Source organism: Esox lucius, chromosome 6 (assembly GCF_011004845.1).
Source record: "Esox lucius isolate fEsoLuc1 chromosome 6, fEsoLuc1.pri, whole genome shotgun sequence".
Lineage (NCBI taxonomy): Eukaryota > Metazoa > Chordata > Actinopteri > Esociformes > Esocidae > Esox > Esox lucius.
In genome coordinates this window covers 18,221,410-18,238,254 of record NC_047574.1, presented here as the reverse complement: position 1 = coordinate 18,238,254, position 16,845 = coordinate 18,221,410, and the positions used below count along the sequence as shown (strand labels likewise).

Sequence of the window (16,845 nt, the reverse complement as noted above, 5' to 3'; positions counted from 1 at the left end):
TAATACATCCACAGCATAATACAGATATAAAATGCCTGATTTGTTATTGCTAACGATACTGCCCCTTTCATAAGACTTAAGAAAAGCTCCCTGGTTTTGCGGGAAATTAATACTTGAGTCACTTTCAAGATGTCTGTATGGGGGGACAGAGGAAGGGGTAAATCACAGATTCTCAAAATCCCTGTTATATTTTAAAGCCAATATTACTTATTATTTAAACCAAATTTGACTCCTAAATTAACTAAGGTTTGCCTAAATAATTATGCATCAACTGTATCTTTTAAAAGGAATGCATCTTTTTATTTTCACTTAAGAAATTATAGAGTGTCTTGATAAAGCGCCAAAAAACCCGAAACTATCAATCACAGTTAATGCAGGGCTTCTCAATCTTGTTGTTTGGAGGGCTAGTTGTGGATTTTTTTTTTTCAACCCCAGTTGTGAATGGCATAGTTTATCCAGGGTTGGGGTTAGAGAAAACCTCCAATAAGGCCCTCTGGTAATGTAACACAATGTGTAAAAGGTTTTCAACTGCTAGACCTGGAATGTCATTCAAATCCACACTTAACACAGGTGCATTTTAACGCTACAGTTTGTGGGAGATGATTGTGGTGTTGACAGTCCATCAAGAATGCAAACTTACTGAGGAAAGCCTCAAAAGCCATGTTCACCTGTGATCTATGCTGATACAATTTTGGAACTGAACTGAATGAAAGATTGAAAGAAGTGGCTAGCAATGTGAAAGTTAGTCAGCAAAGTATAGTTTTGAAATTAGGTAGGTTTTCTTTTAACTCCGGAAGAATTAGGCAGGTTGAGTGGAACCAATTGCTACAACATAAAGCCTAATTGGCTAATCAAGATTAAAATGTTACAACCAAAAAACTTAAAACATGTTGTCCAATTTTTACAAATGGTGACAATAACTATTACTAAAACAAAAATAATTTTCAATAAACTTGTAAAGAATTATAATATTTGTAATTGTATTAATGTAAGGTCTTTGCATGCCACAGGATGCTGACCCCTGAAAGCAAATCATTCATACTTTAATTGGTCTTTTCAATGTAATCACCAATTAAGAACAGGGTGGGAACTTTTTCTTTATTTACAGTGCCTTTGGAAAGTATTTAGACCCCTTCACTTTCTCCATATTTTGTTGTGTTATAGACTTAATTTATTTAATATTTAATTTATTTGTTGTCAATTTACATAAAAAAAATGTTTATAAAAGTTTGTGACTGAAGTATACTGAATTTATTTAGTGAAAATACAAAACTTAGACATCTGATGTACAGAATGATTTTGACCCTATATTCAGTACTTTGTACAAGCACCTGGCAGCGATTACAACTTTGATTTTCTTGGGTATACCTGTTTTCAGATCTTCGGGTCTCCCCACTGATGATCATTTGGGTTTATGTACAGGCTTTGACTCTGCCACTCAGGGACCAACAGGGACATTCACTAACTTGTTGCAAAGCCAATCCAGCACTGTTCTGGCTATGTGCTTCAGGTTGTTGGTGAATTTTTGCCCCACCAAATTCCAGGTCAACCGATTTCAACATCTATAGCAATTCTTTGGAGACCAAAACTAGATTGATCGGTTTATTGTAGTATTTTCTTAAAATAAAAACAATTACAACAATATGCCTACTGAATGAAAGATAAACACTTGTAACTTACCATCATAGATTCAATAGATTATCTGCAATAAATAAGGAAACCTTTTCAGTTTGGTTTAAATAATGCAAAAAACAACGGACTTGGACCTCAAAGAAAATTTGTGCAAACAATTTTTGGACGGTGTGTCAGACCTAACAAGTTGCGCATCTTAATAGTCGAATACCAATAGCTTTTTATGCTGAAACTGGCGGCCAGGGTTGGGTAGGTTACTTTTAAATGTAATCTGTTACAGTTACAAGTTTCCTGTCCAGATTTGTAATATGTAACCTTACTTTTTGATTACTCAAACTCAGTAACATAATCTGATTACTTTGAATTACTTTTAGATTACTTTAATATTAAGAGGCATTAGAAAACAAATAGGAATAGCCTATAACCAATTGAACACATTTTGCGGGACCAATCAATGTTAGAGTTTACATAGCTGGCCAAAAACAGGATCACATAACCTACCTCTATGGACGGAGTTGGGGTTGGCTGCGTCAAATGCAAATCATCATCATTATTTGGCAAAATGCTTCCCAACACATTGTCTCCTCAAATGTCGTGACAAATTACTTATAATGTTTTATCTTGAAGGTAGCGCCATGTTACAGTTTCAAACAAATAGTTGCCTAATCTTCGAAACAATTTATTTCTGAGTTCGGTGCTTTAGACAAATAGACCTTAAACTTGGTAGGCCCAGTTGCGTCGTTAGCCCTGGGCGTCCGCTATAGCCTCGTTTCTTTTATGAATAGCCCCAGATCTCAAATGGAACAAAAATAATAATAAAAAATAGCCCCTGATTTATTCATCTATAATTCCAATCGAGCATTATGACAATGTAGAAGTGTAGGGCGCTAGTGTTAACATCGATATTTTCCACATACATATTTGAAGTACCTTCTGTCCCGGGGCGGGCTGGAGGGTGGGCTAAGCCCCGAATGTATTGTGATCCTATAGCGACGCCTCTGGGTAGGCCTATCGCCGATCATTGTTCTGAGAAAGATGCGTCGGGTCAACCTGGGTCGAGTGGATAACTAAATCACGTTTTATATGGTTAGGTTTATATTATCGTAGACACACTCTGTTTTTACCAATTAAACTCGCTTCGTCGGTCACTAATCAGGTTATGCGCGCCCACCTTTGCGCGTATGATGATAACACCCAACAAATCAGGCGCGCAATTGTTATTTTGGTTCAAATAACGATGTATTTAAAACATATAAAAATCTAACATGCAACGTGTCATACTTTCATTTGAAGTAATTCAAAAGCAATAATATATTTTTTCAAAAGTATCTGTTATCCGATTACAATATTTTAGTTGGTAATGTAACCGATTAGAGTTACTTTTTTTCTGTAATCCTTGTAATCGGTTACTCCCCAACTCTGCTGGCGGTTGTGCTTGAAACTCCGGCTTAATTACCAGAATAATTTATTTATTATTTTTACAAGGTTTCTCAATGGAAGAGGGTAGCATTTTCTCAGTCTTGTTACCAAAACTCTTACAACTATTTAAATGTAAATTAAAAGTCATGCCAACTAGTTTATTTGTTTTTCTCTCAATTAAGAGGGTATTTTACAGAAATAATGAAGGATTCTAATCATTATATTTCTTGGTGAAGTGTGGTGTTAGAGAGTGGGGATGAGCTAAAAATCATATTTTTTCAGTGTTCTAGGTGGTTTTTATCAAGGTTATACATGATGTATCATCAAATTGCAATTAGGACAAAGTGCAGGACAATTTGCATGATAATATATTGTGTTAAACATATACTTTTCATGCATATTTATGCTTGTACAGTAATGGCCTGAGGACGGAAAAGGCACAGATTCGGCGGAATGGCACATAAAATTATCCCCGCACCTCATCGTTACTACGACAAAGGTGTAGCTGGAAGCAACTCAGCTGACAGTTCAACATGCTTGAACGCATGAACACAGCTTGGCTCAAAACAGGTGTGAGGTGTCTTGAGCTGATCAATGACAAGATACATTTTAGGCTTTTCTAACCAGCCGGATAATCTTGGTCGTTTCATGTATAGTCAGTGGTTTGCTGTGATGCAACTTGCAACTTCTCTATTGCTTGGGTTCATCCACAGAGTTGGTGGGCCACAACACCTAGCAGAAAAGCTTTTTAAAAAGCCTTTTATGTGACTGTCAAAGTCACTAGTAGCCTACATTATTTGCAATTTGGCCTTCTAGTTAAACAAATAGGGTAGTAGGGGGTATCTAGCCCCCTGGGGTAACTTGCCCCCCCTACATGTAATTCACAAAAATTACCAAATTTTTTGCCCAACACTTTCCCTGGCTGCCACTGGTTTTGCTTAACTAAAAATGTTCTCTGTGTCATCACAACTTTTGGACATATTTCCACAAAATGACTAAGTTTGTTTGAAATGTTTAAAGATTTCCAGATACACTGATCAGCCATAACATTATGACCACTGACAGGTGAAGCGAATAACACTGATAATCTCATTATCATGGCACCTGTCAGTGGGTGGGATTGATTAGGCAGCAAGTGAACATTCTGTCCTCAAAGTTGATGTGTTAGAAGCAGGAAAAATGGGCAAGCGTAAGGATCTGAGCGACTTTGACAAGAGCCAAATTGTGTTGGCTAGACGACTGGGTCAGAGCATCTCCAAAACTGCAGCCCTTCTGGGATCCTGGTCTGTAGTGGTCAGTACCTATCAAAAGTGGTCCAAAGAAGGAAAAGCAGTGAACCAGCGACAGGTTTCGATGGCGGCCAAGGCTCACTGATGCATGTGACTGAAGGCTGGCCGTGTGGTCCGATCCAACAGACGAGCTACTGTAGCTCCTATCGCTGAAAAAGTTAATGCTGGTACTGATAGAAAGGTGTCAGAACACACAGTGCATCACAGTTTCTTGTGTATGGGGCTGAATAGCTGCAGACCAGTCAGGGTGCCCATGCTGACCCCTGTCCACTGCCAAAAGCACCTACTATGGGCACATGAGCATCAGAACTGGACCACCGAGCAATGGAAGAAGGTGGCCTAGTCTAATTAATCATGTTTTCTTTTACATTACATGGATGGCCGGGTGCGTGTCACTTACCTGGAGAACACATGACACCAGGATGCACTATGGGAAGAAGGCAAGCCAGCGGAGGCAGTGTGATGCTTTGGACAATGTTCTGTTGGGAAACCTTGGGTCCTGCCATTCATGTGGATGTTACTTTGCAACGTACCACCTACCTGAGCATTGTTGCAGACCATGTGCACCCTTTCATGGCAACAGTATTCCCTGATGGCATTGGCCTCTTTCAGCAGGATAATGCGCCCTGCCACAAAGCAATTTTTTTATGTACAAGTAGTAAAGCCTTCAGATAAATAATACACTTGTTTATAGAGAACATTTTGAATACTTTTTTAAATAAAAGTAGTAATATGTTAGATGAGTGAGCTGGGGGTAATTGACCTCCTTATACAAGGGGTCACTGGTCCCCAGGGGCTAATTACCCCCTTTATGGTTATGCATGTCATTTGTACAATCATAAGCTCAGTTTGTGCTTGCTAACTGTAATTAGTATTAATTACAAAAAATGTATGCATAAAACTGATTAAATGGATTTTAATACATGTGTAAAACCCTATTGGGTAACTAGCCCACCCTTTACCCCTGTACAATTTTACCCCATCTTATCCCACCTATTTGGTTATTTAATTCACCAGATGAAAATGATAGACCCAGTCTGAACAGCATCTATTTCCTCAAGATTGTCTGAAAATAATTTAGACCTTGATATTGTGGACCTTTATTTAATGCAGAGGACAAAATATATTCACAGCTTATTCTATAATATTAATTTACAATAATTTTCTCCATAAACAGTTTATTTCATACCTAGCTATGTATATCATGCCAGTGGGATGGCAGTCTTTTTCTTTCCTTTTGTCCAGATTTTCTCAATCCTACTAGCTGAATAATAGCTAACCATATCATATCCTGATAATTGTGATTAATCCCTGTAGAGAAAGTGCTGCCTGTGCCTGGATAAATTAGCTTCCTCCACTCCTCACATTTATGTGGCTCCTTAAATGAAAGAGTAATAGGATTAACTACCATGTCATTTTGATAGGAGTGACAGAGTGGCAGGACCCTGGCTACACCATGGCCGGGTTCCCTGATAACAGAATAAAACACTGTTTTTTATTTTATTTCTCACCCCAGGGACCAACAGTAACACAATCCCACTCTGCTCTATTAAAAGTGACTTCCCCAGACTCCTCATGTTGATCAACATCAAAGACACATGCCTCGGCAGCAAATGAGACTGTCAGGAGTCGGTGGGGCCTTACTGTAATTGGCTTGAGCAAATGAAGAGTCTCTGGTTTGATTAATAATGAATGTTTTTTGATGGGAGAGACCAACAGAGAGAAGCCTCAGTCCTCTGTGGGCGAATGAAGACTGAAGTGAAATACATATTCCTTTCTAGAACATTCCAGACATGTTGTCTTGAAGATAATGAATATGATTCCTCTAGAAAAGGTATTTCTAGTATATTGTTCTTCGTTGAATTTCATTGAATCTCTTTGGCTTAACCATCGCACATTTACTTGCACTGTGTCTCTTTCAGAGTCTAAACTTATGAGGGATAGAGCATACATTAAATATAGATTACACAAAATGTTATAATCAGATGGAGGTTAATTTATCCTAGAAAGGTGAAAATAAGCCCAAACCAGCAACCAGTTTTTTCCTAGCAACTGCTGCTACGGGATGCAACATATGTCTCAACAAAGAAAGCCCTGGCAACCCTCTCCCACCTCTCTTTTCCTGACTGCACAGCTGCATTGCATTTGGATTAGGTAAAGAAGGAAACAAGTCTATATTAAACTAAAATGGTGAAAAAACACAGCTGATGCAAGTTACTAAAGACATAGTAAGCATGACTGACACACTGTGGAACAAACACACAGACACAGTACACTTCAACCTACAGGGCTTGACATTAACCTTTTGTCTTTTGAACAAATGGGTCAGATTATAAGTATGCTTTATACAATACAGTACATTATAAACTGAGTGGTTCAAACCTAAAATGCTGATACTGTGGTCCGAAAGCTGTTGTACATGTTAGCAAAAAAGTGTGGTGTATGTCCAATACTGTACTGAGAGCTGTTCTTAGGCACAAAGCATTTATGTAATATATTTGCAATATATCACAAACAGTTAGAACCAATGCAGTTAGAACTGTAAAGATAATGTAATGTAATACTAGTGTCTCATGTACCACTGCTTTCATCCAATCTGTATTCAGGATTCAAATCTCCCAATTTATATGAGACAGTATACAACAGGTATGACCAAAAAAGTATGAATACTGTTCTAACTGATTTAATAACAGGTTTATTAGCAATAAGTTATCTTTTTATTATAGCCAATATAACACAGCTAAAGGCTGTATCCAGGCCCATTGTGTTTAGGTCAGCCCTCAAGAGTGGTATATTGACCATACTGTACGTTTGGAAAGTATTCAGACCCCTTAAATTTTTCCAAAACCAAGAAAAAACTGTTTTTTAATTCAGGTTTTGCGATTACTGCCATGAGTCCACGTAGGTGTGACGCTACAGGCTTGGCACCCTGTGTATTTGGGGAATTTCTCCCATTATTCTCTGCAGATCCTCCCAAGGTTGGATGGGAAATGTTGCTGCAAAGCAAATTTTTCATCTCACCAAAGATGTTCAATTGGGTTCAAGTCCAGGCTCCAGCTGTGCCTCTCACAGAATCCTACGTTCTCTTGTCTTTGTGTTTAGGGATTTTGTCCTGTTGGAAGTTGAACCTTCACCCCAGTCTGAGGTCCTGAGCGCTCGGGAGCAGGTTTTCATCAATGATTTGTCTGGACTTTGGTCTGTTCATTTTTCCTTCAATCCTGACTAGCCTCCCAGCTAATTATAAAACATCACAAACTCATAATGTTAAAAAGAAGACATTAGCATTCAGTTGTAACGCTTGAATTGGTAACATTTTGTGAATTTAGTCAGTAAACACACATGCTACAATATTATTTTGTGTGTATGTGCTTGTTTCCATAAATTTTCACACCAAAATTCACCAGAGTGTATAGACATTACATGAAAATATAAAACCTTGTGAAAATGTAAGACTTTTCGACAGTCCTAGTTTTGCCAGCCAATGGGTTAGCATTAGGGTTTGGTATACAATAACATTTTCATTCACACGCAATTAGGCTTCATAGTACAGAAACACACATACACAGGAATGTGCAATGTGATTGGCTTGGGTCAGGAGTGTCATGGTCAAATATCTCTTTGTTCCCAGTGTTGGCCTGTGTTTTCATTTGAACTGATTAGTTGTGTTTTTACTTTAATTGACAATAATCCTTTTTTGTTTGCTATTCTTTTTTTCGTGTTATACACAGGATATTTTTTCAAGATCTTTAGTCTGCTGGACTAGAGGATCTTGCATTTTCTAAACTGCCACATGATCAGACAAAAACTTTCAGGGGCCCAAGGATGCTCTAAGACAGTGTTTCTTAATCCTGGTCCTAGGGACCCAAAGGGGTGCACGTTTTTGTTTTTGCCCTAGACTTCACACACTTTTAGACAGCCTTTAAAGCACAGACCAAAAGATCTGAGGGGTTTGAAAGATTCTGTAAGGAGGAATGGTCTTACAGTATCTCACAAAAGGGAGTACACCCCTCACATTTTTGTAAATATTTGATTATATCTGTTCATGTGACAACACTGAAGAAATGACACTGTGCTACAATGTAAAGTAGTAAGTGTACAGCTTGTATAACAGTGTAAATTTGCTGTCCCCTCAAAATAAAACAACACAGCCATTTATGTCTAAACCGCTGCCAACAAAAGTGAGTACACCCCTAAGTGAAAATGTCCAAATTGGGCCCAAAGTGTCAATATTTTGTGTGGCCACCATCATTTACCAGCACTGCCTTAACCCTCTTGGGCATGGAGTTCACCAAAGCTTCACAGGTTGCCACTGGGGTCCTCTTCCACTCCTCCATGATGACATCACGGAACTGGTGGATGTTAGAGACCTTGCGCTCCTCCACCTTCCGTTTGAGAATGCCCCACAGATGCTCAATAGGGTTTAGGTCTGGAGACATGCTTGGCCAGTCCATCACCTTTACCCTAAGTGTCTTTAGCAAGGCAGTGGTTGTCTTGGAGGTGTGTTTGGGGTCATTATCATGTTGGAATACTGCCCTGCGGCCCAGTCTCCGAAGAAAGGGGATCATGCTCTGCTTCAGTATGTCACAGTTCATGTTGGCATTCATTGTTCCCTCAATGAACTGTAGCTCCCCAATGCCGGCAGCACTCATGCAGCCCCAGACCATGACACTCCCACCACCATACTTGACTGTAGGCAAGACACACTTGTGTTTGTACTCCTCACCTGGTTGCCACCCCACACGCTTGACACCATCTGAACCAAATAGGTTCATCTTGGTCTCATCAGACCACAGGACATGGTTCCAGTAATCCATGTCCTTACTCTGCTTGTCTTCAGCAAATTGTTTGCAGGCTTTCTTGTGCATCATCTTTAGAAGAGGCTTCCTTCTGGGATGACAGCAATGCAGACCAATTTGATGCAGTGTGTGGCGTATGGTCTGAGCACTGACAGGCCCCCCACCCCTTCAACTTCTGCAGCAATGCTGGCAGTACTCATATGTCTATGTGAGATATGGACACGTGGAAAGTGTGTGTAAAAGAAATAAACATGGTTCTGTGAAGAGTCTGGAAAAACACCCCCAAGATACTATAATTGTAAGGGTACTCATTTCCCTGAATTACCAGCCTGTCCTGCAAGGGTGAGGGAGGTTGCAGCAACTAAGATTTGGACTGTGGGTACCCTTTGTGTAAGCTGTGCCAAAGAGTGGAGATGAGTGGAGAGGACATAATACCAATAAAGAAGGTTGATTTTGTTGCATTTATTGCAGTAGTGATTAACTGAACTGGAACACTAGATAAGTGACGCCTGCTAAAATATATTTTTTAAATAATCCACTTGTTTATAGAGAAAATGTTCAATACATTTTACATAAAGTAGTAATATGTTAGATGAGTGAGCTGGGGGTAATTGACCTCCTTCTACAAGGGGTTACTGGTCTCCAGGGGCTAATTACCCCCTTTATGGTTATGCATGTCATTTGTACAATCATAAGCTCAGTTTGTGCTTGCTAACTGTAATTAGTGTTAATTACAAAAAATGTATGCATAAAACTGATTAAGTGGATTTTAATACATGTGTAAAACCCTATTGGGTAACTAGACCCCCGTTACCCCTGTACAATTTTACCCCATCTTACCCTACCTATTTTGTTATTTATTTCACCAGATGATAATGATAGACCCAGTCTGAACAGCATCTATTTCCTCAAGATTGTCTGAAAATTATTTAGACCTTGATATTGTGGACCTTTATTTAATGCAGAGGACAACAGAGGACATCTTATTCTATAATTCTAATTTACAATAATTTTCTCTATTAACAGTTGATTTCATACCTAGCTATGTATATCATGCCAGTGGGATGGCAGTCTTTTTCTTTCCTTTTGTTCAGATTTTCTCAATCCTACTAGATGAATAATAGCTAACCATATCATACCCTGATAATTGTGATTAATCCCTGTAGAGAAAGTGCTGCCTGTGCCTGGATAAATTAGCTCCTTAAATGAGAGTAATAGGATTAACTACCATGTCATTTTGATAGGAGGGACAGAGTGGTAGGACCCTGGCTACACCATGGCCGGGTTCCCTGATAACATTACACGGCCGAAACGTTTCACGAGATAGCCAGTGATCCGTTATTTACATCCCGCACAGTAGGTGGCGAGTACACAACTTTCATTTGTTTGTAGTCTGCAAAAAACGAAGAAAAAAGTAGACCCACCCCTCCTGAACACTCTCCTCATGAGCTTTCCTCGGTTCAATCAAATAGACAACTTTATTTTTCTTTGCTGTTTGTCCTCAAGAATACATTGTGTTCAACGAAATCTGACATACATTTTTAAGGTAAGTGATTGTATTTAAGATTTTTCAATGTCCTCATTCAGTTGAGAATATCTGTTTATATCCTGTTCCTTTATTCGACACGTTTTCGGTCTAAACTTTGTTGCAAATAGAGCAAACTTCGGTAATTTATAATACTTTTGTTTATCCCGTAATAAAGTGTTGTGCAAAATTCAGAGAAAATAATAACTGGTTAATTATTTTACTATTAGCTAAGCAACTTTGCAACTGTTATAGGCCTTCTCAGAAACAGGATCTCGATTCTCTAATACGGTTACTTTGACGTATAGGATGCCAGCCATAATAGGAGTAAGCCTCGATAGTGGCTCTGCCTTCATAATAAAAGCCCCGCATTTAATGTGATGAAGAAAATGGATGTGATTAAATATTTGAAACGGTACCCATTTTTAACACAAAATGGTAATGAATATTGGAATGTTGTTTAATAACAATAAATTCGAAATATTTATGACAGAAAATATGAAATTCCACTGTGGATGTAATAAACTGCATAATTGCATTGACATTATACTAGAATAGGCCTACCCTGAATATTGTACATTCAGTTCATAGTGGACTGTACATTCTAAGTTAAAGACTGTGCAATCATGAAGGGGGTTTTCAACACTCACAGAATACAACTTTGAAGAGTGAACAAATAATAGCGTCTTCGCACAGGTGTCTCATCTTAGGACACGGTTGCAATACTTCGTATTTATTTTCATCTTACTCCCTGAAATGTTGCCCTACAGTACGTCATTCTGCTCTATATCTATATTTAGAGGTGTACAGCTTTCCTAAAAAGGCTGGGTCTCTTCGGAATTAAAGTGGTTGTTCTTCTGAATCACCTCACAATGCCCAGTAAATTATCGCATTACCAAATAGTAGCTCATTAAACTAAGTGAAATGCTGTAGCTCTATATCTTGTTGTGACATTTCATAATGTTTTTTTTTGTTGTTGTATTTTTCAGGTTCTAATCAGAGTCCGTGAGATGCTGGTGTGAATGGTGACAGGTTTTGTCTTTTCCCTGAGACCCAGGGAGCCATGATGCAGGGGGCCATAGCACGGGTGTTTGTGGTAATGGCAGCGGCCATCATGAACAACCCTCTGCTCTTCCCCCGGGAGAACACCACCCTGCCAGAGCAAGACCCGGCGCTGCTGACCCGCATGAGGGAGCATGAGGAGAAGCTTAACCTGGAGAAGGTGCGGTTGGAGCAAGAGCTTTTGAATACAGACACGGAGCAGCAGGACCTTGACTCAGAGACTGGCTACAGCTGGTACTTTTGTAGCGCCCTCTCGCTGTTAATTTTCTTCGCTATTGAGGTGTTCCGGCAGGATCTGACAGACATGGAATCCCGATACATTGATGATGAGGATGGGTTTGTTGAGGGGATATCTATCAGTTCCAAGGCACTCATGCTTGATAAGGAAGTCCTAAATGGCTTCTGTGAGAGATGCATCCACACCTCAGCCCATGAGAACTGGAGGGTGCGGGAGTTTGTGGAGGGCTTTGCTGACGACCTTCTAGAGTCCCTGAGAAGTGTGTGTGACAGGGAGGTTGACATGGAGGTGGGGGACTTTGTGGGCATCGGGAGCATGTTTGAGTCGTGGAGGGTGAGCAAACCCCTGATGTGTGATCTCATCGTCCCTTTTGCCCCACCAGAACCGTACTCATTCCAGTTCCAGCTGTGGTGCAGCCCCTCCAGTGATGTCCCCCTGGATATGCAGGGCTGTGCCAGGATCAAGGTGACCAAGGTCAGGAAGAATGAGGATGCCTGCCTCTGCGGTTCTGCCAACCTGGGTGAGGACTTGTTATGTTTGCTGCATGGCAAAAATGAGCAGCCTAGAGCAGACTACACTCCAGATGACCTTCTGTGCTGCAGGAACACGCCTTATCTAGGAAAGGACCAAGTCATGAAGTGGTTTCAGGTCTCCGTGACCAAAGCCTGGGGACGTATTTCTCATAAATATGAATTTGAGCTCACTTTTCGCGACCTTGACGCTGTTGGAGCGCTGAAGGTCCGATTCCGCTCAGGAAAGGTTGTTGTGATGAACATCGTCCCTGTCGTGCAACTAAAGGACACCGATTCCTACTTTGTGTCACACTTCCCCTTTGACAACAGCAGCAGCTCAGACACTTACTGGACCCTTTCCTTCGCTGTCTATGAGAGAAACCTGCTCAGACATTTTGCTAAAAGCCTGCCTGAAAATGCCTGCCACCTCCACTGCCTCCAAATCGTCACTTTCCTACACCAGAAACAGATTGGTCTAACGGGCATGTGTGCTTTGACAAACTACCACCTGAAGACGACTCTGTTGCACCTGTTGTTAAGTAGAGGCTCCTCTAGCTGGAGCTCTGAGAATCTGAAGCACAGACTGCAGGACATGCTTGGTTTCATACACAGGAGTCTTCAGGAGAAAAGACTCTGTCACGCTATTGTCGGAAATTGCAAAGTTCCATCAGAAATCCAGGTTCCCACAATGTTCCGCACGGTGGAACCCATCAATCTTTTTCGTCCACTGGTATTACAGAGAAAGCTTTATACTGACACCCTTCAGCATTTCCAGGAGATGCTCAGGAATGCTTCTGTTCTGATAAGAGAGTACACACCTTTGTTACAAAATGGAGACATCAGAGTCAACTCAATGTAACAGTATGACTGCTTTGATGCACTGGAATTAGTGGAGGTATACATTTGTTAAAATGTTCTAAGCGATGACCAATAATTATTTTGAGATGGATGTTAAGGGTTAGTTTTTTGTAAGTTACCAAAGAGTATTTTTAGTAACAGTACTGTTTCAAAGATTTATTGATGGCATACAAATTAGCAGATGACATCTCAGGGGAACCAAAATGCTTGGACTGACCCATGAGCAACATGGTTGATTTTAATGAAGTAACTAACATAAAACAAAATTAGAAATGTTTATTTAGATATATTATTTATACATTTGAATTCTAACAAGGACCATATATGTTGTAGTATGGATATATTTTTTACAAGACAATTTTAGGATTATTATGCTTTTTGGCAGGAAAGTGGTGAAAGAAAGTCACTGCTTTCTGTGACTGTAGTGCTGTAGTATGAGTTTGAAATAGAACGTTTTTGGGGAAATAATATATTTCCCCAAAAATGTAGTTTTAAAATGATTGTTATCCCCCTTTTCATTCCTTTGTGCACCCTCCCTTGCAAAGATAACCACACTGACGTTTAAAAATGCTTTGCTTCATGCAGAGTTTTCCCAGATCGTTCAATCTGCACTTTTAGATTACCATCTTTGAATCAGTTCTGGGACTAAGGTGGCTATTGTAAATGTTGATTTCTGTGGTTAATTAACCATTTTCAATGTGATTTCAATGTGTGTGTAAGCTCATTGTCATAATAGAAGATTATCTCCTGACGGAGACAACCAGGATTTGGCCAAAACAACTTGGTACTACTAATGTTTATAATGCTGTTGACCTTAACAAGGGGAAGTGGGCTTTCAAATGGGTCTTAATTTAAAATGTGTAAAAGAAATCCGAACAAAAACTGCAGGTCTCCAGTGGAAAGTCCCAAATGTAGGCTAAGATAGTAAAATGCTAATTAAATTAGTCTACATATTTACCTGGTGTAATTTTAAAATATTTTTATGTGGACCAGAAGGATTCTTTTATACTTATTCTTATTTTATTCTTTTTATTGTTTCCACATTGGGAATACACTATATAGATCTCTCTCTCTCACACTCTCTCTCTCACACACACACGCTCTCTCTCACACACACGCGCGCTCTCTCTCACACACACGCGCTCTCTCTCACACACGCGCTCTCTCTCACACACGCGCTCTCTCTCACACACGCGCTCTCTCTCACACACACGCGCTCTCTCTCACACACACGCGCTCTCTCTCACACACACGCGCTCTCTCTCACACACACGCGCTCTCTCTCACACACACGCGCTCTCTCTCACACACACGCGCTCTCTCTCACACACACGCGCGCTCTCTCTCACACACGCGCGCTCTCTCTCACACACGCGCTCTCTCTCTCACACACACGCGCTCTCTCTCACACACGCGCTCTCTCTCTCACACACACGCGCTCTCTCACACACACACACACACGCGCTCTCTCTCACACACACACACGCGCTCTCTCTCACACACACACACGCGCTCTCTCTCACACACACACACGCGCTCTCTCTCACACACACACACGCGCTCTCTCTCACACACACACACGCGCTCTCTCTCACACACACACACGCGCTCTCTCTCACACACACACACGCGCTCTCTCTCACACACACACACGCGCTCTCTCTCACTCACTCACTCTCATTGAGAGAGATAGATATATAGTGATAAAAAAGAATATGCAAATCAGACAGCCATTGTGATTCGGCACCCAATGTTAGCCATTAAGAACTGTTGAAAAATAACTATTATTTCTCAAGCAACTCCTTTCTAAGGACTCTGGGACCAGCGGAGGCCGAATAGCCTCATCGACAGGGCAGGCTCCAGGCATAAGCGATATAAGATGTCACTTAGGTCCTCCGACGGCTAGGTGGCCTCTGAATGCTGGGGGACACCCCGACCAATTGGGGAGAGGGGGCCCCCAAATAAAATCTTGCTTAGGGCCCTCAAAGGGCTAGAGCCGGCACCGCCCATCAACGATCCACCACCATATTAGAAAGGAGGTATGGGGGTATTTTTTGCTAGTGCATTTTCATGACAGTGCCAAATCTACTACTTGTGTGCATGGCCAAAGATACGTGAATGTGAGGAGTCTGCTAAATTAAACTGCCACTTGGATTGAAACAGTTGCCTTGAGTATGAGACGTAAAAGTTAATCTCTTTGGCCACGCATTATTTGTTTTGGTATCAAAATAAGAAGTAATCTCCGAAGGCCAGTCACTTCGGCACAGACTAGCATTGGCTGGGATTGAATATGGCAAATATAAGTGCATGGTTAGAAATGGAAATTGAAAGCACTTGTTAAAGTATTATTTTTGTATACATGTTGTTTTTTATTAAATAAAAAATATATTTTTATTTACAGAATCTTTCCTATTTATTTTATTTTACCTACAGCAAAATGTGCTTAATGTCATTGTTTTCATTATTAGTTTTTCTATGATTTTTAGATGCTGAAGGCAGCTTTCTGAATTTTGTCAGTTTGTATGATGAACTGTTTATTTGTTTGGAGACCTGACATAATTGATAGCTACACATTAACTTTTTTAACCTTGGTTGAAGCTCCAAAGCTTTAAGGAAATACAATTTAACAATGTGACAGTCAAGACAGTGTGGCAATACCAATTCCTGAACATTAGAATAATCCAGTGTTTTTTCCACCATCTGTTCACAGGCCACAGGTGTTTGTTAAGTTAACCAATTTTAGCTTGCCACAGTGTATAGTTATAATTTTACTGTTGTAAATATTCTATATAGTTGAAAGGCTGTCAAGGAAAATAGTAATTCATTTCTGTCCTGTCACTTGAAGCTCTCAATCACATGCCCTTACTTCCAGAAAGCTTGTCAAAAACCAAACCTCCCAGTGAAAGGTTGTGTATAACTATTAAAGATGCAGTCTGTGATTTGAGCCCACTTGTTGTAAAAGTAGTGCTTTCTATCCAAGAAGTGTTCCCGCAAAATCAGCGATGTTGTGTATTACACATCCAGCCCAAAATGGGAGGTTTAAAAAACAATTAAGTCCCAGTCTGCTTCTTTAATCAATACGTTTTGAATGTTGGGTTTGTGTCTACCAGCTTTGCGCACATCAAGGACCCTTTATCCTTCCCTCATTTCTAAACTGGTTCCAATATTTAAAATGTGTATGTCCCTTGGCCATCTGAGAATTCCCAGCGTTCAGTCGCAAAAAAATGTTTTTTCATTGCAGGGACTTTGCTATCACTTTCCATGTTTAGTCCAGTCATCAGGAAAAGCTAGTACCTGACTGAGATTTCAGCCATGGAAATTGGTTGCATTACTGTAGTGCAGCCGATAAACGTGTACCCACCCCCAAAATGAATATTTATGGTTGGATTTTTTTGGGAGGGGATTTATAAAAGTTTACTTAACACAGTTTGCATGTCTTAAAATCTCCTTATACTCGCTTTATACAGTCGCAGTAGCATTCCACCCGAAACCATCCTGGACTAGGTAATAATTT

At 40.1% G+C, this 16,845-nt stretch overlaps 1 protein-coding gene across 1 annotated transcript; it reads left to right on the top strand.

Annotated features, from left to right (window-relative positions):
- Positions 1–10,550: 10,550 nt before the first annotated feature.
- On the top strand, positions 10,551–14,467 carry itprip (inositol 1,4,5-trisphosphate receptor interacting protein). The gene is made up of 2 exons (XM_010870119.4): positions 10,551–10,682; positions 11,651–14,467. The coding sequence occupies exon 2, from the start codon at positions 11,725–11,727 to the stop codon at positions 13,330–13,332; it is 1,608 nt and encodes a 535-aa protein (XP_010868421.2). The 5' UTR covers positions 10,551–10,682; positions 11,651–11,724; the 3' UTR covers positions 13,333–14,467.
- Positions 14,468–16,845: the final 2,378 nt, after the last annotated feature.